Source organism: Amblyomma americanum, chromosome 9 (assembly GCF_052857255.1).
Source record: "Amblyomma americanum isolate KBUSLIRL-KWMA chromosome 9, ASM5285725v1, whole genome shotgun sequence".
Lineage (NCBI taxonomy): Eukaryota > Metazoa > Arthropoda > Arachnida > Ixodida > Ixodidae > Amblyomma > Amblyomma americanum.
This window is the reverse complement of record NC_135505.1, coordinates 131881604-131906326: the sequence shown is the minus strand read 5'-3', so window position 1 is coordinate 131906326 and position 24723 is coordinate 131881604. Positions and strand designations below refer to the sequence as shown.

General features: G+C 45.7%; 1 protein-coding gene across 4 annotated transcripts in view; it reads right to left on the bottom strand.

The window, feature by feature from the left end:
- Positions 1 to 511: 511 nt before the first annotated feature.
- Positions 512 to 24723, bottom strand: part of Mnn1 (menin 1) — a 34930-nt gene continuing 10718 nt past the window's right edge. The window contains exons 4-10 of one of the 4 annotated variants that reach the window (XR_013308520.1): positions 23053 to 23318; positions 20552 to 20727; positions 18324 to 18541; positions 17449 to 17637; positions 9006 to 9197; positions 4033 to 5330; positions 911 to 3976 (exon numbers count right to left, since the gene is read on the bottom strand). Coding sequence is in view for 2 of the 4 variants with exons in the window: in XM_077637385.1 (XP_077493511.1) it covers positions 5097 to 5330; positions 9006 to 9197; positions 17449 to 17637; positions 18324 to 18541; positions 20552 to 20727; positions 23053 to 23318 (1275 nt within the window). In the remaining 2 variants the exon portion in view is untranslated. Of the gene's footprint in view, positions 5331 to 9005; positions 9198 to 17448; positions 17638 to 18323; positions 18542 to 20551; positions 20728 to 23052; positions 23319 to 24723 lie in introns of all 4 variants that reach the window. The other 3 variants (XR_013308522.1, XM_077637385.1, XM_077637386.1) reach the window with 3 other exon arrangements.

The following is a 24723-nucleotide window of genomic DNA, read 5'->3' as shown; positions in this document are numbered from 1 at the left end:
ACAATTTGCTCAGTAACAAATGTGTCTTTTGCTGCCGGACAAACATTAAGAGAGCTGCAAAATTGCAAAGAATCAAGTTTTACAAGCAATAAAAATTGGATGGAATTGTCCTCATCCCCCTTGTTGTCACGGTTCATATGCTGTCATAGTGGTAAGCACAAGGATTGTAATGTCATTCATAGACTGTAAAAAGAAGCAGTGAAAAAAGCTGACCACTGGTCACTACACCTGTGCAATGTGAGATTTAGCGTGGCAGCTATTTGTGGTGCTGCATGCACGGTTAGCCGCACCACAGAGTGGTACCCTCTATGCTCACAGGCGCAAACGGCGCAAGCGCTAGTTCGCACCGCTGCACATAGAGAGCGCCACAAAACTGTGGCACACCGCATAGCGCCATTACTCCTGTTTCCACCAAAGCGTTACGCCGACACCGCAGAACCGAGAATCGTACCTTTAATATCTGCCACTGTAAAAAAAAAAAAGTTGTCAAAAGACAGACCCCACGGTGAACATCTGTAAAAAAAAAAAGTTGTCAAAAGACAGACTCCACGGTGAACATATCTGCCCCCAACAAGCCGGTCTCACACGCTAAGTCCTTGTCCTGGCTTACGAAGTTCCTGCATGATATAAAACCTGTCCTGCATGTCAACACCAGTATTGCAGCCAGAGATACAATTCTTTCACTGCTACCACTGCAGTAGAGCCACCGATGCCTTCAAAAAGTGTCTATGCTTTCACAAGCCATCACACTCAAATCCTGCATCGCAACACTTTTCAAATGTGAGCAATTCAAACTACTTTACTGTGCAGTAAAAAGCGTCAATCTGTTCCTTGAAGAATGCTGCCAAAGACAGGCAAGAGAGTAGTAGAAAAACTTTGCATTACTCAGTTTTTATTTATTTTCTTTTTTGTCAGACACCCTATTCCTACCTATGCTATCTCTACTATCCCCAAAAGTGATGAGAGGAAAATAAAAATGGAAGAAAGAAAGCTCTGAAATGATGCAGCAACTCGCTTAGAAAACTTCGTCGCAACCGACTACTACGTGCGAGAAATGTCGCGGAGTATAGGAAATGAAACGAAACAGCTAAGCTCTCACGTCCAGCCTGGGAGAGTGTTCATTGGCCCCTCATAGTGGTATGATCTGTGCCGCTCTGCCAGATTTCTTTCCATTTCAAGCAATCATGTGCCCATGTGAGAATTCTCGACCCTGTGAACCCACTCTACCAGGCTGAATGCACAGGATGCGTTAAGCTCAAGCACGCCAACACAATTATTATTTTGTACAAAGCCCCCGTGTAAAGTAGACGGGTCACCAAATGTCTATTACACAAGTCATCCGTTCAGAATGTCGCTGATGTGCACCTGTGGCCTTCCAATGGACCCTCCGCATTTCAATGCTTCCATCTATTTTCTTCCTCGAAAGCTGGCTCACAAGTTTCTGTCAGATGCAGTTTCAAGCTGACTAACCTAAATGCCCAAAAATGGCGTTTACTCCTTGTCATCTAAAACCAGTGATAACTCGAGCTCAGAAGCCACGAGAAGTGGCACAGCATGGTTTCAGATTTTGGACTCTGTCAGCTCCTGCCAAAAATTGTAACTCACTGCAGATTAATCAGGCAGCCATTACAGAGCAGTCACTACGCAGAAAAAGGAACACACAAAATGCTGTTCCTATGAATGTTTTTGAATCCTGGACAGCCAAGAGTTACTAATTCCAACTGCACCTTAGCCGAGTAATCTAGGATGTCACGCTTGTAGTGAAACACTGAGACTAGCAGTCGATGTCACATCAGAGCATTTGCTACACATGTTACTGACATTTCATTGCTTGTGAGTAGATGGCAGGACCATACTGCAAACTTTTATGTTCAGACAGCTAGAAGACAATGCTTGTCCAAAAACCGAACTACAGCGTACTTAGAAAGCTCGCCAAAAATAAACAGCCAGTGGTGATTAGCTGTCATACACTGCTATGGTGTGTAACAGTTGTCAGAGATTGTAACCAAGTAAATTAACAGCGATAGTTAATAGCCTCACTAGATCCTCTGACTGGTGCTTAGTTGACTGCTTTCTCTGACCCCAAAGAAGTACCTCAACCCACAGTATGTCACATTACAAGGCGTCACATAGCAACCAATGTGCGTACCACAAGCGTAGTGCGAGGTTTCTCTAGAGAACCTGTGAACTGCACTAAGCCTATCCACAAACCCTGCATATCACCTACTTCCGCTAGAAAGCAGAGAACTAGCTCGATAGTACGTAGCTAGTAAAAAGATTTGGCCAGGATACTGCATATAGAAAGAATGCGTCAAAGACATTCACATATTCGAGAGTGCCGAAGAGACCCTATGTTAACACCACTTCCCCAAATTTAAGAAAGAACGAAAATAATAAAGACCAAGGGTTCCATTACACAAAGGATATCAACAGCATTCAATGCAGTGCACCGCAAAAGCACTAATTGCTTCCTTGGGAAACTTCCTCAAAAATGCCAAAAAATAAGGACTTGGATACTTCAAAATTGGTCAACTACTTCAGCACATATCCACATTAGCTTTGATATCTCAAAGGGTTTTCCAGTTTGACATTCTGCTTCAACATGTGAGACGTTCATAAGCGAAGAGGTACATTCAAAATAGTATTTGCTGTCTTTTTATTTCCCCAGAATCAGCGCTTAAGATGGACTGCCCAGAGTTATTATCATGGGTTACTGAGGTGGATTACCACGTCCATAACAGATTACCATCAGAAAAATCAGTATCTCACTGACAACCGAGCAGCAAGGAGTCTCAATGCGGGGCCTCAAAGATATAAGCGAAGAAATGTACTGGCGGGCTAAAAAAAGCTAGACAACTAGAGGCAAAATGTTTAATCGATATCTTGGGATGCGTGCCTGCGACAGCTGCGTAAAGGCTGTTATCCACTAAAATAGTTACATTGCACGCATAAAAGGAATTATTAAACTGTCCGAGTGCTCCCAACACCGAAATAACAAATGTGCTTGTACAGCTATGCAAAAAACAAAAAAGGTAAGGTGCCACCATTAAGATAACTAGTACAGCAGCTAAAAAAAAATTTGCATATCTGAATAACTATGCATAAGTTGCCGTGCTAACGGGTGGGCTAGAATATTCTTGTACCTGCCTTGCAAAGGCTTCATTTAAAGCTCAGTTCGCATCTCAAATATATATTTGCTCCCAAGACAAAGCTGACACAAATTACCCCACACACAAAGAAAATAAAAAAAAAGGAGACTCGACTAGACAGCAACACAAACCATAAATACATACATATTTACATGTCAAAAAAAAACTTCACAATTATTACTGTGATAACCGACTTTCCACTGTTTGCTACTAGCTGTGTTTACATGAATGAGACAGTAGCGCATCACATTTCCTAGCATATCTCGTGGAGCCGATACGCTACTGTTTACACGCACTGCATTAAGTCTGGAAGGACAGTGACACCTCGCCCATTGCACGTGGCGGAGGGATCCAGCCAGCCGCCCCCATTTTAAGCGCAGTCTGGGTTGTTATCTAGCTGAGGGGGTATTGTATAGCCACCAAAGGGAGGAGGACGGGCACTTCCAAACCTGTTTCCATTCGCCGCGGAAGCCAACTTGCCCTTCTCGATAAACCCCCATCTCGCGCATTGATGCAACGCATTTTCCTAGTGCATTATCACTGTTTATATGAATGCGATGCACTAGAAAGTTAATACGATGTGCTGCTGTCGCATTCATGCAAGCGCAGCTACTGCTAGGCCATGCTCAAAACTGGGTAAATTTAACCAGTAACATGACAAAATTAACAAAGCAAAAGAGACAGATTGCCTTCCTTTGTTTTTTTTTAGCTCAAATGTGGTGCCACCACGCGGCAGGCAACATTTTGTCGCAAACAAAAGTTGTGCTTTTCTTATTCTGTACCGCGGCTCGCAAGAATTTGCAGGAAAACTTTGGCTTGGTGTCTACCTGCCGTTATTACCAAGCAGACTCATTGTCCGCCATCTGCAGCCTGACAACCGAACTCACAAGACACTCGTGGTTCAGAAAGTCACGAAGCAAAAGAACGGAAAGGCGGTTGTGCACGGCACCGAAAACGGAAGCCGCCTGGCTGCCAGTACCATAACTGCCAGTACCTAACATCACCTGGTAACTAGTACCACCGCAAGCTCAAAACAATGCAAAGCGAACAACGTCTAAGTAACGTGCAAGGAATAAATGCTGCTGTGCACCACAGCTATTAACAGTGGTCTGGGGCTGAATAAATGCAAGTGACTGTAACAATAAAAAAAAACAGTGATAGACAGGCTGAAGCATCGATCTAACATGGTTACATTTCTTATGCAGGACACTTAAATATCATCTCGCCATGCCTGATCACAAGGACACATCGGCACCGGCACCAAAAGTCGGCCCCCCGACCACACAACAACACGCATTTTTAAATAAGCTGCTAATACAAACAACATGGGTCAACATTGTCCCTGATTATGTTCAACACATTTTTAGTATAGAGAGAAGAAAAAAGTAAAAGTAAAGATGGTTTATGTGACGCACAGAAGGCTTATCAACCAACTTCGATGGCGGTGATGCCCGGTTGCACTCGTTTTCTGGGACTTAAAGTTGCACCGCTACCAAAAAGAAACTGGGGTTGGTTAGCCTCCGCTGACGAGTTGGCTCATGCAAACGTCACAAACGTTTCACGCATCCCACCAACTGTCACCCTGTTTATCGAATGCACAAGCCAGCTGCATTCCAAAAAAGCTTATCAGCAAACATACCACGTGATATAAATTAGCAGCAAAAGGCGCGATCACAACGGCACTTTCCACCTGCGAGGCTTAGAAAGCTATCAGAATTTGAGGAGAGTGCCTCACTCTGAAATTGAGAGAGATTGCAAGGCTTGCAGACAATGCTGTGCACGGCAGACGAAGACGGGTCATCCGCCACAGCAGCACAACTGAGCTAAGCGACATTTAAGGATGACGCTGAGAGTGACAGACAAGGAACGGTCGCCTGGCACCATGAGGCTGTGAGACAGGTGGTGCTTTTGCAGACAGCGGTGAACGAAGGGAGAGGGTCGGCCATTCTACTCCCTTCGCATCCTCTTGGAGTGCCGGGTTGTGGCCTCGTGGGATGCCATTGGGTTCGCCTGGCTCCCCCGCTTGACGACTTGGACTTGTGACTGGGCCGTCAGCTGGAGCTGGATCGCCGAGGTGTTCAGCTTTTCCGAAAGCAGCAGCTCCTTCAGGCCTGCCATTTTCTGACTGGACAGCGTGACCGCCGCTGGACCACTGCTGCCGCCAGACCGGCTGCCCGACTTCTGCGTGAAGAAAAGTGACACACAGTTTAAAGGAGGGTGCATCTGTAAACGGCTGATATGAGCACAGAATTCTACCCACAGACTGAACCCACCACTACCCACTGAGTGGCCCACCAGGAGCTGCACAACAATTACATGCTAGACAAAATCAGCAAGAAAGAAGTCAACAGTCACTGAAGCCAACACAAGCATAGGGAAGGGTTTTTACAATTATTTTATCTTCAGGAACATCATGGCTTTCAAAAGGAGATGAAGGACCCCGTGCGTCTTTAGACAGGGTGCTGGTACAATCTCGGCCGTGGTATCAGTGCTCTGTGGCGGCAAAGAAGAATAAACACCCATGTGCCAAGCAATCTCAGTGCACGTTAAAGCGCCCACAAAACACTTTTGAAAGGGCGTTAAAATGCACGCACTGTGCAGAGCAAAAGGCCATTGAGTGTTCATTCCCTGTACAAGTCCTCAGAAGCGAACTACGCAGAACTTAACAATTATTTTAAAAAATTCCCACTCTCGCGCCTTGCGGCGACGCCTGGTGCCAGTCTCTCAAGCGAATTCCGCCATGCGACGTCACACGGCTCGCGTGATGTCAGTCGTGAGGAACTGTCATTGGCTGGCCAAAAACCGCAAAGATGTTTGTAGACGAAGCAGGCAAAGGAGGCAGAAGGCACAGCCATTTGAACACGGCAGAGTACTCCCCTATATGCGGAAAAAAGGTTAGTACTGTGCGAATTAGACACGACAGGAGAACAGGAACAAACACGACAACAGAGGTGCAGTCGTGTTTGTTCCTGTTCTCCTGTCGCGTCTAATTCGCGCAGTACTAACCTTTTTTCTGCAATGAACCAACTAGCCCGCAAGAATGTTCTACTTCCCCTCTATGCTGTGGCGATGGAGCGAGCAGCCAAAAAACTGAAGTAAACAACCCAGACAAGTGAGGTGTCTGTGGGCAGAGCATGTAATCTTTATATCTTTCTAGCCCACTCCGGCATACCAGTTGAGAAGGAAAAGGTAGAGGGCTGTTCTTTAATGACTGGTATCTCTGGTGCTAACATATCCGGTGCCCTCCATTATGGCACCTCTTTCTCTCTACCTTCCTTCACTTCCTCGTGGCCCCCGAGAAGTGAGACAGTTACTGCACATTGCCTTTCCCAAAACCAATCTTCAGTTCTTACCTAAAATCCATAATAAGAACTCACAGATGCACAGCTCTTCAAAATAATGCCCAAATTCGATTTATTACTTACTGACAGTAAACTGAAACAGTGTGCCATGTGCAATTACAGTATGGTTAGCCCCAAAATAAGCTCAGTAAAAGACAGGGAACCCAGAAAGCACGCTAGGGCACCCAACAGTCCCGTGGAACCCAATCTGGAAACCTCTGGAAGGGGGAATGTTACTATATCAATGTGGATGTGGCCATTAGAGGGAAAATTGTTTTGGTTTGGTTTATGGGCTTTAACGTCCCAAAGCGACTAACGGCTATGAGGGACGGCGTAGTGAAGGGCTCCGGAAATTTCAACTTCCTGGGGTTCTTTAACGTGCACTGACATCGCACAGTGCACGGGCCTCTAACTAGAATTTCGCCTCCATCGAAATTCGACCGTCGCAGCTGGGGTCGAACCCGCGTCTTTCAGGTCAGCAGCCGAGCACCATAACCACTGAGCTACCACAGCAGCTAGAGAGAAAATTGACTGCCTAATTTTTTTATGCAGGAGATAATTTTAGAGAAAATAGAACAAACGACGACCATATGCTACTGGTGGGATCTATGCTTACAACCCCCCAGTTGTCATTTCTTTTACCTTTTGTACAATCACATCATATTAAAAATCACAACACAATTACTTGCTCCTATAATCAACACCTCAAAAAAAAAAAAACCATGCCCTGTTTTCCTTGGTTTCAGTGACTGCTGACTTCTTTTGTAGTGTATATCCTAATGTGCGTGTGTATATATTACATAGTAGATATATAGTATATAGTAGTATATGTCATCCTATCCCAGTCTGCTCAACAAAATCAGCAAGAAATTTTAACCTGCTTCTTGTAAAGCTATTGTATTTTTCTATCTGGTCAATTCAACCACATGACACTACTGGCCCTCTGTATGTATCTCATGTATCTCATATTTCATGTATGTATCTCATACAGAGCGCCAACACCCTCTTCATCTCATACAATGTTCTGCTGGAATGTACAAATTTTCTTAGCTGCCAGGTAAAGCATAGCTCTGTCTTTACCATTAGCAAAAGCTGTCAAAGTACTGAAAACCGGAAGACAAAATATCAGTGAGGTCAGCCACAGTGTTGTACAACCAACCCCAAGGCCAACATTTAAAGGGTCCGTGCAGCAGTTTGTAGCACCCTCCTTCTGGCTGAGCTAACAGTGCGGCCAAAGCATGGCCACACATTAAAGTGGAGAATAAAGATGGCGCTAGGCTGTGATGCCACGACATGGCCATTCGGCCTTTCGTGCCCAGGACATAAGCCTACAAGTTTTCAACAAAGGTAAGAAAAGCCAAAATACTGATAGGTATTGAATCATCTGTCATCTTCCCACAAAAATTTTCAATCTAAATTATGTATAACCAGAGTATTGGTAATTAAAAACTGTCTCCGCCATTTTCTTCCCAACATATATACTGGAGTGAGCCAGGTAAAAAAAAAAATGTTGCAGGCCAGGACCCCCCTACACCCACAAAAGCGTCACTCAACAAAATTAACTTTTTTTTTTTGCCAGTTGCTCCCCCGCAAAATTACTACAAGAGAGGAAAGAGTGATAGGGAGCCAAGCATCCTCGTCTCCTGTCAGCTAGGCACCCCGCTTCTTCACCTGCTGTCTATGAACATCGTTGCAGTTTCTGGAAAGCGAATGACTACCCCTCACCGCTGAGGTCATATGTGCCTCATGAAGTTGAAAGTGAGAATTAGTACGATAGACTGCCACCAGATGTCGACGGGAGGTGCAGGAGTGGGAATTTAAAAAAATTATTTGCAAATTATAGGCTCAGTTTTGAGGACAATAGCCTTTACCCTACATAATACGTACATTTATGGCTGCCTTGGAAACCGCTGCAGGGACCTTTCAATTTGTAGACTTCTAACTCCTCCCCTGCCACTCACAGACTTGACTAAAACATGCCTGTTGGGGCACACTTCTGACCGACACACTCCTTACAGTATGCCCAGTAAAGGCAACCAGCCTAGGAGTAGTACAGTTTAGTCAGCGCACTCCTTCCATGAAGTGAAAACACTGAACAAAAGCAGGCTTTTAGACATCACGCCTTTGAGGATGAATAAGTAAAGCACACTCTTATAAGGACCGACAGTACAAGTACTGAAACCATGTGGCCCTCACACTAAACTTGCAAAGCTGCTTCAGATTCACGCCACAAGGTGCCGCCACACCACAATCGGTCGTGTGCTCCTGCTGCTAATTCTCACGGCCAGCATCAGCAATAGAAAAAAATTATGGGCCAAACTGCAAAGAAATGCCTCCATGTGTGATTCAAGCACAAATGAATCAGTGCCTACAACAACCTTTCAAACTCTCAACCACTGTAAAACGTTGAAAGTCAAGGAACTTCTTCACCCTTTCGCACTAAAAGCGGGCGCACGCTTGTCACTGTGACCACTGCCGCTACACCTAGCACACTGTGCAGCAAGCTGCCGCCTACCTCGGGCTTTGCTGCAGGCACTGCCTTTGCCTCATCCAGACCTAGGTCGTCATCGTCGAAGCTGTAGTTGTTGTTGTTGGCCTCCTGTTGCACGGCCCGAATGAGCTCGTCTGGAGTTGTGTGACCATTGACCTTGGGGTCAAAGAGGTCGCCGACCACAAAGTCCGACTCAGAGGCCTTCAGGGCAGAGAGCTGCCGCGTGTGGAAAAATGGCCAACAGGAAAGTGTCCGGGACGAAGGAACGAGGTGAAAGGTGAGGGAAGGTGGGAGGATGGACCAGGACAAGATGTGCAGGACCGGAGGACAGGGACAAAAGAAGAGAGGGGGGGAAAACATGCAAGTAAAAGTGAACCAAGAGTGAAAGAATCAGCAGGCCACAGCAGGAAGCAAGGACCAAAGAATTATAAATGTGCAAGAAAGAGGTTAAAGAAAGGAAAAGTGAAGAACAGAGGTGCAAGATAAGAAAAAAGTGCACAGCGAGGCAGGTACACAAATGGACAAAGGCAGCAAAATGCACAACAATGAGCCACAAATGGGGAAGGAGCAGAAACGTAATGAAAAAGGGCCCGAGTGAGACAAATAAGAAAAGCACACGTAGTGAAATGTGTCAGTGTCAAGCAAGGACACGAAAAGAACATAAGAATGAACAGAGAAGATGTTCGCAGAGGCATGCACACCAAAAAAAATAGGAAGGTGTAGACAGACAAGCAAATTACAAGATGATAAAATGAAATAAGACAACACAGAAGATGATGAGATCAGATAACACAAAGTTAATGAAAGTGATGACAAAAGAGATGACAAAATCAGATGAAATAATAAAATGAGATTAAGAGGAAACCAAGAGGCCAGAACATTCATGAACGATAGCCAGGCAGCAGAGAGACATTCAAGAAAAAATGGAACAGGATGGCACAAAAAAAAAAGAAATTGCAGCAAGGAAACAAGAATACAATGCAATAATGGGAAAGAGAAAGGGGACAAGGAAGATCACAGATACAGTAGCACGAATGAACAAAGGAGCCACAAGCAGCGGGTAGGGATGCAGCAGTCATGCACACATGCAATTGCAGACACACGTTCACACACATGGAAGCAGAAAGGTCAGGAAAAGCCATGTTTATCAAGAGTTAATGCAGACGGTGCCATTATACAGTGAATGGAGGGACAGAACCGTAAGTATGCAAAACAGAGACCGCCAAAAAACAGTCCCAGTGGCCACAACAAAGGCAGAAGAATGCGCAATAACATACAGGCAGCGCATCGAGGATCATTTGAAAATTGAATGATGAGCATCGCAAAACCAGAGGAGCGAGTGATGAGCGGAGGCAAGGAAAGATGAGAGAGCAGGATGAGCAGAAAAGAAAGTGCAGCGAGAAGAATTTGCCGACATTGCACAGCAAATAAGGACGAGCAAAGGATATCACAAGAGGTGGAAGGATGAAAGGTTAACGATGGAAACGGCAATTTAAGAGGGAAAAAGATGGGAAGACAGGGAGTGTGTAAGAGAGAGAGAAAAAACAACACACAGTTACATAGAGTTTAAAGAAAAGAGAAGCACATCAAAGAGAAAGTGCAACGTTTTTCTGTTAAGCTGCCCCTCCATAAAGAGAGAGAAAAACAGAACAGATCCAGACCAGACCACAGATCCCTTTCTCTTAAGTGAAACACACTAATTTCTTGCACTTCTCACACATTTTATCTTTGCACTTTTGAACACCATGCCTAATCTCGTGTTTTAAAGCTTTTCAGGAGGCGCCTTAACTCAGTGAAAACACCTTGTCCCAGGGATATCCAGAAAAGTTCCCAATGTCCTAGTACTGCTCTGCACATGGTAGGGACATGCTGTGGATGTTCTATTCATGGACATCCCACATAGGAGATCTTAGGGATATCACATTTGTGCTCTGTTTTGGCACAATAGATGTGCAGCTGCTGTATTGACTTGCTCGACTCCAACATGGCTTGTGAGTGAAGAAATAAAATGTTCTTGAAATGTCAATCGTTACCAGGTGCACAAGTGATCATCATTCAGGCCAGTGCTCACCGTGCGATGTGCAGCCAATGCAGCTCTAACCTCAACTATGAAGCAGAAGGGAAGCAGAGGTAAAAGAAAGCCAATCTCGTGCCTTGTCATTGGCGCGGCGCATATATACACATGAAAATTCTGGTGATAGCTGAGGCAGAGCATGAGAGGCCTGTGCACTTTTCTGGCAACATCACGGCATCAGACGGGGCAGAACGAATGACGCCTGTGCAGCTTGGCAATGTTAAACTGGTCTGATGTGCGAGTACACTCTCTTGTTTACCTTTTTTTTTAACAGAAAGCATCGCCCACTGACAGTATGTGCCTGCTGTGATCAATGAATGAATATCCTACGCATTTTTTGTCGTCACTTGTGATACTTCCAAAGCGAAATTTCTCACCAAGCGAATTAAGAGATCAGGCATAAGGCGTATTTCATGTCGAGTGAAGGCAATGGTGCATTGTATGCCAATGAATGGTTATGAAAGCGAATCAACTATGTGGGCTGTGTGTCCTGGTGCGTTACCTGCCTTTCTGGTGAGGACAAAATAGCTTTCCCTTCAAGGCAAATAATATTTTTGTGATACAAGAAACTGACAGTGATGAAAAACAATATACAGACACAATTTAGTGTGCCTCTGAGAGATCCCTGTGAACTCCGTGCGGATGTGGAAGGGATCTACCTGGGTCAAGCAGTGTGCAGCCATAAAGTTATCAGCGAGACATTATTGTTACTGGTACGATTTTCATATTTCCCAGGGATATCTGGCCCATGTAGGACATCTGTGGTATATCCCTGGGATGTAACTTTTCACTGGGAATCCACTGGCAGCGCCGATGGGACAATAAATGTCCAGTATTCAGCTCTTTCGTTACAAAATCAACACAACGAAGCATGTCATTTATATTTCTAGGGCAGCTTCCACATCTTATCTCGAGCTATAGGTTCCAGTAGAACTTTTGACATGGTGGTCAAGTTTCTAATCACTTTCTCCATGCTAAACTAAGAAGAGTGGCACAAAAAACGTCCAGCACAATGCAGAACTAATGCTACATTACAAATTTGATCCTTGCAAAGTCAGACCACCAGAGGCACACACCATTTGGCTGAAGCAGCAAAAGTGGTTGTAGTGTTCACATTTATTTATCTACATTAGCCGCCTGATTTTTCAGACTGCAATAATTAGAATTTGCCCTATATTTCGGGCTTTGATGAGGAATTGCCAAGCACCTCATAGGAACATGTACATATTTACGACCTTCATCACATTGGTGATGAACCGCCACACAAATGGACAATATTCTGCGATTCGAAGGCGGCACTGCAGTCTCTACTGTCACCTCTACGACGCGGACCGCACGAACAACTAATCTTCCATATTACAGAGACGTTACACCATATAAGTGATGCCGGCCATGAAATAACGTTCCAGTGGCTTCCAAGTCACTGCGGGATTATCGGCAATGAACGAGCGGATCACGCTGCCCGCTCAGCCCATACTGAGGAGCGCCACGTCCCAATTCCTCTTCCTAGAACTGACGCGGCATGGAAGCTCCGCCTACTTGCTCGGCAGTGCACCGAGTCGCAATGAAATGAGCCACATTTAAGAAATACGCGACTGTACTCACTTGATCCAACATTAAGTCTTCGAGCGCCATCACAGCTTCGCCGTAGAGACGCCACGCTTTTATATCGACTTTGGTTGGGTGTTGCCTTTACTAAAGCCTATGCCTTCCGCATAGGGATGACCGACACCCCAACCTGTGACCACTGCGGCCATGAAGAATCAATTGGCCATATATTGTGCTCCTGCCCGCAATACAGTCCACAGAGGGCATGCCTTAGCCACGAACTTGACCAGCTGGACGACCAACCGCTATCCGAGAAAAGAATTCTACAACATCGAAAGGACCTACCGTCGCAGAAGAAGGCCTTGCAAGCGCTTTTGCGCTTCTTACAATCTACCGGCCTGTGTGAAAGACTATAACTGGAACGCCTTGTGTGTGTGTGTCTCCATGTGTGCACGTTCCTTTATTTTTTTGCGTTTTCCTCTCTGTCATCTTTCTAACCCCTATCCCCCATCCCCAGTGTAGGGTAGCAAACCGGAGACTCACATCCGGTTAACCTCCCTGCGTTTCCTTTTCATTCTCTCTCTCTCTCTACGACCAATATTTTAGACCCTGTGGAGTCCAAAAGTTCACGATTTTTCGGACTAAAATAGGTGCGAGTACTACAGTGAAGACCGTTTTCTTTGACTGAAAGTTCGTTTTTTTGACCTAATGGACGCAAACAGGCATCGCAAGCAACCGGCTCTTCAGCACCATGTAAGGCACCACCTTGGATTTAAACGGAGCCAATCAGACAGACTGGCTCGAACAGCCTTAGCTACTTTTAGTTCCTCATTGTTGCCCGAGTTATAACAACATGCTCTTTGTTGCCATCAAAGTGGACTACAAAGAGAGCTAGAGCCAGGCCATGGGATCGCATTAAAAACAAGACAGCTGCAGTGTACGCAAGGGCTTGAAATTGGTTTTGAGAAAAGGAAAAGGCATAGTAACTGCCTCAGTTCTAGGTGGACACTTCAACCACACCTTGAGGAAAAGGATGAACGAGAGAGTGAAAGAAAGAAGGGAGAAAGAAGGTGATGCAGTGGCAGGCTCCAGAATTTCGACCACCTGGGGGTCTTTAACATGCACTGACATTGCGCAGCACACGGGCATCTTTAGCATTTCGCCTCCATCGAAATGCAGCCGCTGCCTGTGTTGGAGGTGATCGCTTCTGTAAGCTTCTTCCTGTGGGTTCCCTCCCTCGGTCTTCGAGACCATCGCTGCCCTGAGAAACACTCCATTCTCGCTTATCACGGCGCGCCTAGAACGGTGCAGGACATGCATCGCAGCATGTTCGCGGCATAGCCTGTGGCCACGCTGCACAGTATGGTATCGGCGACACAAAATCGTACGAACATGTATGACTCTAGTTCAGGCACAATTCTATATTGTCACTTGGAAACGGAATGCAGAAAACGGAAACGAAGTTCGCAGTTTTTCAAGTTTGTTTTCCATGCCAAAGTTAATTTCTTCGAAGTTCAAGGATTTTTCAAACTTTGATTATCGGGGTTATTTTCTGGGTGCCGCCAAGTCCAAAAAGTCGGTTAGCTACTAATTTTTAAATTTATTTTAATTTACTCATCTTCTGCTCTTTACTTAATGAGAAGTGCAGCCACTCATTCTCTCAGAGCCAGAACGTTGTGACGAAAGCCCGGCTCAGGCCAAAGTTGCACAAACCACTTCAACCAAATCAAAAGCAAAACACACTCAAAAACAGAATGTGTCCTAATAAAACATGTTTGCAACTACCCTTCCATTCGTTTGCAAAAGGAAACAACTTTCTGGTCAATACTTCTGGGCGCAGCCTATACACAACTGCAGTAACTGCCACTTCAACGTGACAGAATGAACAGGCTACTATTTGAAAGTACCGTACCTCCTAAACAGCATATTACTATAGAATAGCGAATTGTAAAATTCTCTGGCCGAAGTGCATTGCGTACAACATGCACATTTTTGGATATTCTGAACACTCTCCTGCACTACTACGAATGATACGGATGCACAAGCTGTGACTGCACGCTCAAGTACTACGAGCTAACTGTGCATCGCTGACGTCGCGACTGTTAGTATGCACAGCGAACAGTGAGCGGTGCTGTGCATGGCAACTGATGTTAAAATTTCCAATTGTGCAGTGTGCGTGCAGTGAGCACACAGCCGTAAATAAATCCTGTCAGCAGTAAACAGATCTGCATGAAAGCATTTCCGATGTTCCTGCATGCGGATTTTGTATGTGTTGGACGATAGGATAGGAATTCCAGATGACACGAATATTTTTCCCGACCTCATAAGATTCGTACCACTGAGATTCCACTGTACTGTAACCCCAACTGGAGTGCAGGAGATCCCACAGTTAGGAGCAGTCAGCGAACTGAATACGTTCACAATGCTCTCGTCAGCTGGTTCAATGCACTTTGCATTGTAATTGAATGCTTCAAGTGGTCCTACTGCTTGCGTCAATCAGTGTACACTACCAAACATCAGTCACCGCGTGGGAATACGGGGCCTGGTAAGTAACGTGGGCATTAACTGCTTTTTTTGCTCTTTTTTTTAAATTAAGGCTTCAAAAAGGGGGTGCGCAAATTATGCGGAGGTTGAGTGAACATGTCCTAAAACACTCTACAAAGGTCACAGCACACAATAAGTACCATACATTGCTGCCTATATATCGGCCTCTCCAACTCACATCCCTTACTGGCCAAGAAAAAGTTGACTCCATATACAAGTTAACATACAACCCTCGCCCCACCACACATTATTAGGTCACCATGAGGTGGCATGATGGTGCATGCACAGCTCAAAGAGATACTTGTGCAACAACAGAATCATAAAGCCAGCAGCCACAAGCGAATGAAAATAAAATGGCACAAACAGAGATAAAAAGTCCTGTTTTATAAACCTAGGCAACAAATTAGAGGTGTAGAAATTACGCGAGTAAATATGGTAATTACGCTAGCATAGGAGCCTGCTAAGGGAACTACGGATAGGTGCTCGCGTCAAAGAAGAATACAGTTTAAAACAAGGTGACTTGAAACTGAATTTTGCGTCCTTGCAACTGCACCACTGCCAACAAGTGACATCAAATGACAAGGGTAGCAAGAGCAGGTGATCTTGCTTGCAGAATACCATGACTTATTCTACCCTCCTGAATCACTTCAGTCACTACTGGATTGTCATAGCCTTGGCGACAGTTACTAAAGCTAACAAAAGATAGACAGATAGCTACAGGAACTGAGGCACACAACACAGAGTCCAGTTCCATTGGAATCTAAAATTTTCTTTTCGAAGGAAAAATAAAGACGGCCTGCACGTGGGACATGCACGAGGCCTTCAATGCATTATGTTCCCTCAAGGACATCTTGAGGGCCACAAATGATAAGTTACGGACAATTGCTGATTAAAACTCTTTTGTTTCTATTCTATGTTGGTTGTGAAAGCAACTACAGCAAAACCTCGTTAATTCAAAGCCATGGGGATCACAAAAAATGTTCTAATTAACTGGCTTTTTTAATTACCTTTTGCCTGGGTCTCATTGGCGGGAATGCACTACCTTTATTGTATGAATTTTGCAATTACCGTATACTGCCACGTAAAAGTCGACCCCTCAACTCGTAGCTCCTGCTGCTCTAAAAAGTTTCTAAATAGAAATCGGTGTGTACACCACCGCCCCGCCCCCCCTCCCTCCCTTTCCCCGCTTCATCCCACTGCCTTACTTAGTTGTGTAGTCTCCTGCACGGAATCATGTCGCCGTGCGCAACTGAAAGCAATAAACACGTAACAATGCGGTCACAAGGACGACAGCCTGAACTATCAAAAGCAAAAAAAAAACAGCACTCCACCCTGTTTTCCAACCAGTACGGCTTGACTGACTAGCGAAAAACTGAACTGCAAGCAGTCCTATAGATTCAGATTCCGGCACTTCGCATGCCCTGGAGATTTTCAGAAGTTTGCTGCCGTGCTATCAACTGCTTGTCCAAGGTAGTGACTGCCAGCACGAAGCAGCCGGGTAAACGGCACACAATTCGAATTTTCATTAGTGGACTGAATTTGATACGAATTAAGGACTTTTTTCGACACTTGGAGCCTTATGCGTCGTGCTGGGAATGAGTACTGGCACGGGGCACGTACTACCTGCCGCTCATCCAAAACTACCTTAGACCTCGCAAATAAAGAGATGCCGGTAACCTAATCCTCTAACCATGGCAAATCTCAAATAAGTGGCTCAGGTCGCTGCTGAGTGCAGTCAACCCGTCGCGGGCCCAAAGCAAGAATGGTCACGTTGTGGGAAACCTGCAGGCGCGTGTTTTGGCAATGTGCAAGCTGTACCTCAGACTGGCTTTTATGCTGAGTCCTGGGGCTGGGGAGCTTCGCATATCAAGCATCGGCATCGCTCACCGGTGCCGTGTCCTAGCTACGAGGGGCCGCTGCTTCACTGGTTTGCGGTGAAATCGGTATCGGGCTTTCTCACATAAGACCCCTGATCTTCGACTGAACCAGGCTGGTGCAAGGTGACGCTTTGTATTATCCGGTGAAATTTGCATTAGAAATTACGGGACCGCAGTTCTTCAAATTATCCGGGATTTAAAATTAACAGAGTTGCAATTATTGTGGCTTTACTGTACTACGGTCAGAGTAGGCACTACAAATGCTGACTGCTCGTTATCAACCTGAGGTCATTTTGGTGACAAAAGAAAAGTTCCACCAATAAGGACCCTTATGAAAGCATGAGATTCTAATGTTTATGAAAAGTGAACAGAAATTGCCACGACCAGGGTTCAGAAAAGAAAGAAAGAAGAGCACACAACTAACCACACTGTTGCCGTTTTTGGTCGAAAAGGGCTCCCCGCAGCCCAAGAGGTAGTCGGGGTTGAGGATGTTCTCCGCACATGCCGCCGCCAGGGCAACAATGTCCGGATGCGGCGGGCCATTGCTCTGGCCCAGCTGGTCTTCCAGGCTTTTGAGGAAATCGTGCTCTTTGGGTTCCTTGCCGTCAGCCATCTGCAAACACACACAAACAAAACAATTCTGTGAAACGCTTTCTCCAGGTGCTTCAGAGAATGAATGGGTTCTCGAATCAGGTTCTGTGGAACCTCTGGGTTCCTTTTTTTTTAGGGTTCCCCAAACACCACAATCCATGCAGGGTTCAACCCCCACTTTTTCATCTACCGACCTTATTTTGGTCTCCTCTGCATGCACGTTAGACAGGAAGAAACAGAAGCCAAGACAACGAGGGTACCTTGGAAAAATTAAAATTTGTTTTTGGGGAAAAGAAATGGCCAATTATCTGTCTCACATCTCTACAGACACCTGAGGGAAGGGATAAAGGAGGGAGTGAAAGAAGAAAGGAAGGAAAAGGTGCCGTAGTGGAGGGCTCCGGAATAATTTCCACCTCCTGGGGATCTTTAACGTGCACTGTGCACTGACATCCCACAGCACAGGGGCACAGCTCCTACTCCTACTCTGGATCAAAGGGGTCCCTTGGCATTTCTTAAATTTTGCTGTGGTTCCTTGAGGCTAAGAAGAATGAGGAACCCTGAACTATACAAAACCAAACCAAACCCAAGAACACAGGTCCATAACATGTCTGTCATTCCGAGTCATGCCGTCAACCTGGCGCGATGTGAAATTGTGGAACGCACAGGTCAGTTCAGCTAAGGAGAACAGAGGCAGACAGGGTCACTGACCATGCTGTCCTGCGAAGACGTCTCGCTGCTCTTCTTGGAGTCCTCCTTGGAGACTGAAGGTGGTGCGTCCTTGTGGGTCTTGTCATTGGCCTCTGCGTCTTCCTCATCCCCCGTCGACGCATGCACCGACACCGCCGCCCTCACAGTTGCAGGAAATTTGGCGATGGTCCCCACGAGCGGCCGTGCCCAGCCAATGTGGAGCACAGGTGTTGCCGAACCTGAGAGGAGCAAGCAAAGTAGGAGCAAACTGTATGCAAATTCCCTCCCCAACCTACACTCGTGTTTCTGTGTAGGAAAAACTGAACTGTTGATCGAACATGCGTCTCAATCCTTTTTTTTTTTAATAACCGTTAAAGAGATGACTGAATCACCGACAGCGCATGCATGGAACGTGCCAAAGACATGCCAGAATAGCCCCGTCAGTCCACCTCCACAGAGTTTCGGTCATGATGTACATACACATCTCTCATTTTTGGATTCTAAACAACTGCATCAAAGGTCACTGTGGGAGAGGCGAACTTGTGACTGCGATTTTTTCGTTTAAAAGCCATCCTGACAAACAGGTTTTCAAAACAATATTTTCTCCTTTGACCGCAGCGAGTGCTACATTTGTTATCAGCAAGCTATTTTCCTGAACAATAAATGTTCCCCTCTAAGCTGCAACAAGCGAAACCATTTGACAATCACAAAGATAGTTGTAATCATGAGCTAATTCACAAAGTAAGTTCTATGTACAACGTTAGCGCAAAAATAAGACACATTCACAAGAAAGGTGGACAAGACTTATTTTTGTGCTAATGTTGTACACAGAACTATGCACCAACTAGCCCAGTAACAAGTGTCACAAAGTAAGCATTGTGACCAATATATCGCCCCCAGTTCAGGGCGTATTGCTCCTTGAAGCCATTTGCAGAAAATTGCTCGCATCTCTACTGCTATAATATCCAAAAAGACATTTTTACACAAATGCTCCTACATCCACCGAAAATTCATACTTCCCTTCGTTTAGTACAGCTCATGCGAAATTGGACTCCAACATCAACTCTCCTGCATGTCATTTCTTTATAATTGCAAGATGTACTTGAAATGTGCGAAATATTTTGACATCTACACTGTTTCGTCTACTAAAAGCTCCATTTCTGATGGACTCTGTGCCCACTTGTCACCCTTAAAAGTAACCTACCTACCTATAGTAGGTTACAACCTAAAAAAAGTAGCAGTTGGTAACAATGGGCCTTAGTCCGTGGCGTCCTGTGTTACTCCTCTGACCAACCACAACAGTAAACGAAATCAGTTTTTAAACAACTCACTGTGTCAAAAGCCAGCGTGATCAAAATTATTGAGCTTCTAATTTCATCTGGTAGTTAGCTTCTTTTTTCACCAACAAGAAACATTGTAACAACGCACTACTTTTTGTTGTGGAGGAATTCTGCATAGCAGTCCTGAATGAGGGTGGAGCTTCACTGCAGACTGAAGTTGTATCCGACTACAGACCGGCTTATGAAGGATCTATAATCTCCATGAGAGAAATTACAATCCTTTTCACAGTGCTCACAAAATAAGGTAGCACGCAAGGTGCAGGGTCACACACTTAATAGCAATAAGGCTTGAATTAGCTGAATAGGTACACTATATATGACAGGAAAGCTCACTTGTACGCAGTTTCACAACTGAGCAGGTGGAAATACATTTTGGCACATATATGGGCACCTATGGAAAACCTGAAAGAATTCTGTAGTAATGCAAGTGAGAAAGCAAAGTACATAAGAAGACGAGCAAAGAGATAAGCACACGCATGCACGCACGCACATGCACACACACAAACCCACACACAAACACACACTAGCAACCAGAGAGAAAAAAGGGGGGCAAAAGCTGGCGGCAGAGGTGCTGTAACCAGTGCACATTCATGTTTTAAGCACTGGCTTCCTCAACGTGGTAGGCACATGAAATAGAGAACTCAGTTTTACCGCTAGCCGGTTGCTTGGAGCTTGCTCTCACGTTTCGTTCTTCGCTCACCTATGCGCGTCTGACTTGAGCAGACGAATCTCGCATCCCTAACCTGATGCACAAACCCCGTCGCTTGAACTGTTTCTGTTTCTTGCTGTTACCAATTTCCTGACCGATGCATCAACCGCCTCCTTCAGCAGCAGCAAGAAACTGGATTTGGCAGTGTGTGAGACAAGACATGCGAGGAATGATGTAGGAAATACAGCTGTTCCACGTACCTTCCTCCCAGGCACAGAGGCCGTCGTAGAAACGCAACAGGTGGGCAAAGCAGCTCGGGTCCTGGAGCAGCGAACCGTCGCCCGAACTGCTGAGCTTGACGAGCTGCGGCACCAGCTCGTTGGCAATCTCCATGAACTCCTTGTAGATTTCCTCATCCTCGCGGCCATAGTTGAACCTGAGGATGACAAGACAGTGGGAGCAGTGGAATAAATAGTCAGACTGCAGGGAAAGACGGTGGGACTCAACAACGCTTACTGCGGGGTTAGCCAGTTCAAATTTGCTTTTTTGGAATAGATGTAGCACACAAAAGATAAAACAAGAGAGAGGGTAAAGTTTTTGTCCTATCCCTCTGTGTTTTTTTACCTTTGTTGTGGACTACATCAGTCCCAAAAAAGCCAGCAGAAGCCAGCAGAGCCCCAAATATAGCAAAGTGCTACAGAGTAAAAGCTTGTTAATTCAATAAACATATCAACATATCAAACCTCGTTAATTTGGATGCATAAGTAAAACTCTTTATTGGTTTCCAGTAGATATCCAGATGAGCAAATCCAGATGATTCAAACAGCCGGTGCAGTCCCAGCCAACGGCCACACAAGTATATGGCGTCGGACGCTTGCTGATTCGGATGCTATGTGTCTCGCATCGGTTCATTCGAATGGCTTCCCAAAGAGAGGCTGCGTCCCAGTACGACTGGCATAGCAAGCAATCTTCAAAATATTAGCCTACTCTAACCTGAACTCCATGCTGCAGAGTTTCCCGCAGCATATTATGCACAATGGCAAGCGTGATGAAAAATTAATGGCCTCGTCGCCGAGGATAGTCCAACTGCTTTTTGGTTCCACTTGCCTGAGCTTTGCGCCAACTTGCGGCAAGAGTGGCTATCAGCCACGCACCAGCCGGCCAGCTAAGCCCAGCTGCTCACCATTTAGAACGCTGATTGGTGCTGCTGCACACTTTTCTCGCTTCCATCAAGGTGGTCCTTCCCGTCCATCGAAACCTTTCACTGAATAAATTTAGCGAAGCAAGCAGTTCTTGTCACTTTTTTGGGGTCATTCAATAATTTGAACTTCGGATAATTCGAACATTTTCCCCAGTCCCTTGAAGTTCGAATTAGCAAGGTTTTACTGTATAGCCATATTTTTTTAAGCAACCTCTTCTGAAGATTGTCAACTTATACTGCTGACACAGAGGCACTTACAACCTCAGTTGAGCTCGATCATGACTGAAGTTCCAAGCGAACTCCACATGCAAGGCTGCTACACATTCTCACTCGATCGCAATCAGCCAAGAGTTGGAGCAGCCGTATCTCAGCCGTGTCGTCCAAGTCGTCGTTTCTGAGGTGCATGTGGCGTTTACTGAACACGCAAGAGGGAGCACATATGCCCCTCGTCTGTTTCAACGCCGAAAAGCCTGGCTGCGAGTGGCCTCAAAACTTATTCTCACAGTACAAAAACGGGCGCTTCTACAACGCGCGTGGGAAAAGAATTTCATTAATTTTTGAAAGCCAGAGTAGCGGACGCGTTTATTACATGAATGCGCCAGTTGTACAAGATTTCCAATTATACGACGCCCGGTTGATAAGACAGTTTCCCGCAGTCCACTAAAAGTCATATAATCAATGTTCTACTGACAAGCTGGTTGCTTTTCCTTTTCGCAGTGTCTCCCAATGTCATTTCCAAACAATGCTAACAAAACCCTCCCACTCGCCAAGTTGTGTACACCACTGCTGAGGAGTTTTTCCCTTGCTCTATCCTTCACATCGCAATCATGTTGATTAAGAGCGCTAACCTCGTGTTTTTTCCCTTGGCAGTCTTTTTTCTCTTCCTTTTTTTTTGTTACTTACAAATCGTGTGGCATGGGGCCAGGATTGAAGGCGACATGATGCCTGGCAACCACGTCTGTTTGCACACACCAATTTCCACTTCTTGATGTTTGACAAGTGGCAACTAAATCTGATGAGCCAGGCAAAAACATACACTTTAATGTGCACTGCCATTGCAGTGCACGTTAAAGATCCCCAGGTGGTCGAAATTATTCCGGAGCCCTCCACTACGGCACCTCATTCTTCCTTTCTTCTTTCACTCCATCCTTATCCCTTCCCTTATGGTGGGGTTCAGGTGTCCAACGATGTATGAGACAGATACTGCGCCATTTCCTTCCCCCAAAAAAAAACAATTATTAAAAAACCAATTATCATGCAAATGAACAATGAAGACTGCGCATGGAGTGCCCGCGCTTGGTAGTAGGAATGGAGTGCCCGTGCCCACTCGGAGTGCCCGTGCTTGGTAGTAGGAATGGAAATCAGCAAAGCGAGTAAGCGAGTATGACACAATTCAAGACACACCAGAGCACAACAGTAAAAGCACGCAAAATGTTTGTTAAAAAGAATGCTCTTACAGCACATTGTTTTCTCAGTACACGTTCATAATGCATACCTTTAATTCTACATTCTTGTATGCCCATTTTTTTTAAGTCGCATGCACCAACAAGTAGCACTCACTTTCGAATGACGTCAGCCGCGTCTGCCCATGCCCGCAAGGCCTCCTTGAGGCGTCCACTGCGGAACAGGAAGCCACCCAGATAGGTGTAGGGGTAGACGTGGTGGTTGTGGTAGTAGGTGCGCGATGCGTGCACTGCCTCTGCAAACAGGTCCTGGGGCGGGGGCCGCCCCGGCGTCGGAAACAGGCCCTCCAGCTCCCCAAGGTTCCCCAGAGCCATCGGATAATTCCGCAAGTGGCCCTTGTCATACAGGAGCCACAGCAGTTGCTGCAATGACAGGACACGGCAGTTAGAATACTGCAGCCGCTTACACTCAGGTTCAGCGAGTCATAAGTGCAAGCTGGTTCGTGAAATGATTAACATTACGATGACGCCACACATGACGCCATGATGACACCGTATTTGTGCAATGTCGAAGAAGTGGGGGGGGGGAGTTACAATGAGTGCTTTATGGTATGAGAACTGTGTAGGCACAGTCGCTTGCGTCTGTAGTCTTCCATATGAGAGGACCTTGTCATAAAGTGCATTTGCTGACTTGGAGGCAATGATTTTGCTATGGGTCTTCCTATGGGGCCGAAACATGGAGGCTAACGAAAAGGGTTCAGCTTAAGTTGGACAACGCAGCAACCTATGGAAAGAAAAATGATAGGTGTAACGTTAAGCGACCAGAAGCGGGCAGAGTGGGTGAGGGAGCAAATGCGGGCTAATGACACCCTAGTCGAAATCAAGAGGAAGAAATGGGCTTGGCCAGGGCATGTGATGCGAAGGCAAGACAACCGCTGATCCTTAAGGCTAACGGAGTTGATTCCAAGAGAAGGCAAGAAAAGCAGAGGGTGGCAGAAAGTGAGGTGGGCAGATGAGATCAAGAACTTTGCGGGGATACGGTCGCCGCAGCTGACAAAGGTCAGGTTAATTGGAGAGACATGGGAGAGGCCTTTGCCCCACAGTGGGCGTAGTCAGGCTGATGATGATGATGATGATGATGAACTAAAGCATATAAACACAGATAGATGACAGATAGGTGCAGTAGCCTAAGAATGGTTCTGCAGATTCATGGCTGAGCTGAAGTGTCCTGTGCGTTGCAGTTTGTGTTAGGGCCTCCTCCGGTTTGAGATCCGCTGCCCAAGCTGGCCTTCACTGAAGGGTGGACACTGGGGTACAGCGGCCGCGCGCGCCCCCAACCTAAATTTTTTGTACATTTGAATACAGACGTAAAAACGGAGACAACATTAACTACATGAAAAGGGGGGGAACTAGGCTTAGACAGCTAATGCCAGAACACATTTGGACACATCAAGATTTTACAGTGAAAGCTATAATGCGGAGCTCTAAGTGGCGGACTTATAGCATAGTTTATCAACGCCCGGTCATGATGTGACCAGTGCCAGGCACGTGGTCAATGCTCACTGTGGTCGTTGTGGTAGGCTATGTTGCCACAAAGTCTGTAGGCCTAGGCATTATTAGCAGAAGACAGGCAGCAGCACAGCTACAGCTTCCGTCAAGTTTAACAAATCAGGAAGCAAAGCATAAACACTTGACAGTCTTTGTTACTGGCATGGAAATATTAGGAATGCTTGTTTTTATATCGCTTGCTATACAAGGGACGGTGACTAGTTTAAGAATGTTCGGTGTCCGTACAGTCGCACAGATGCACCTTAACAAAAAATAAGCA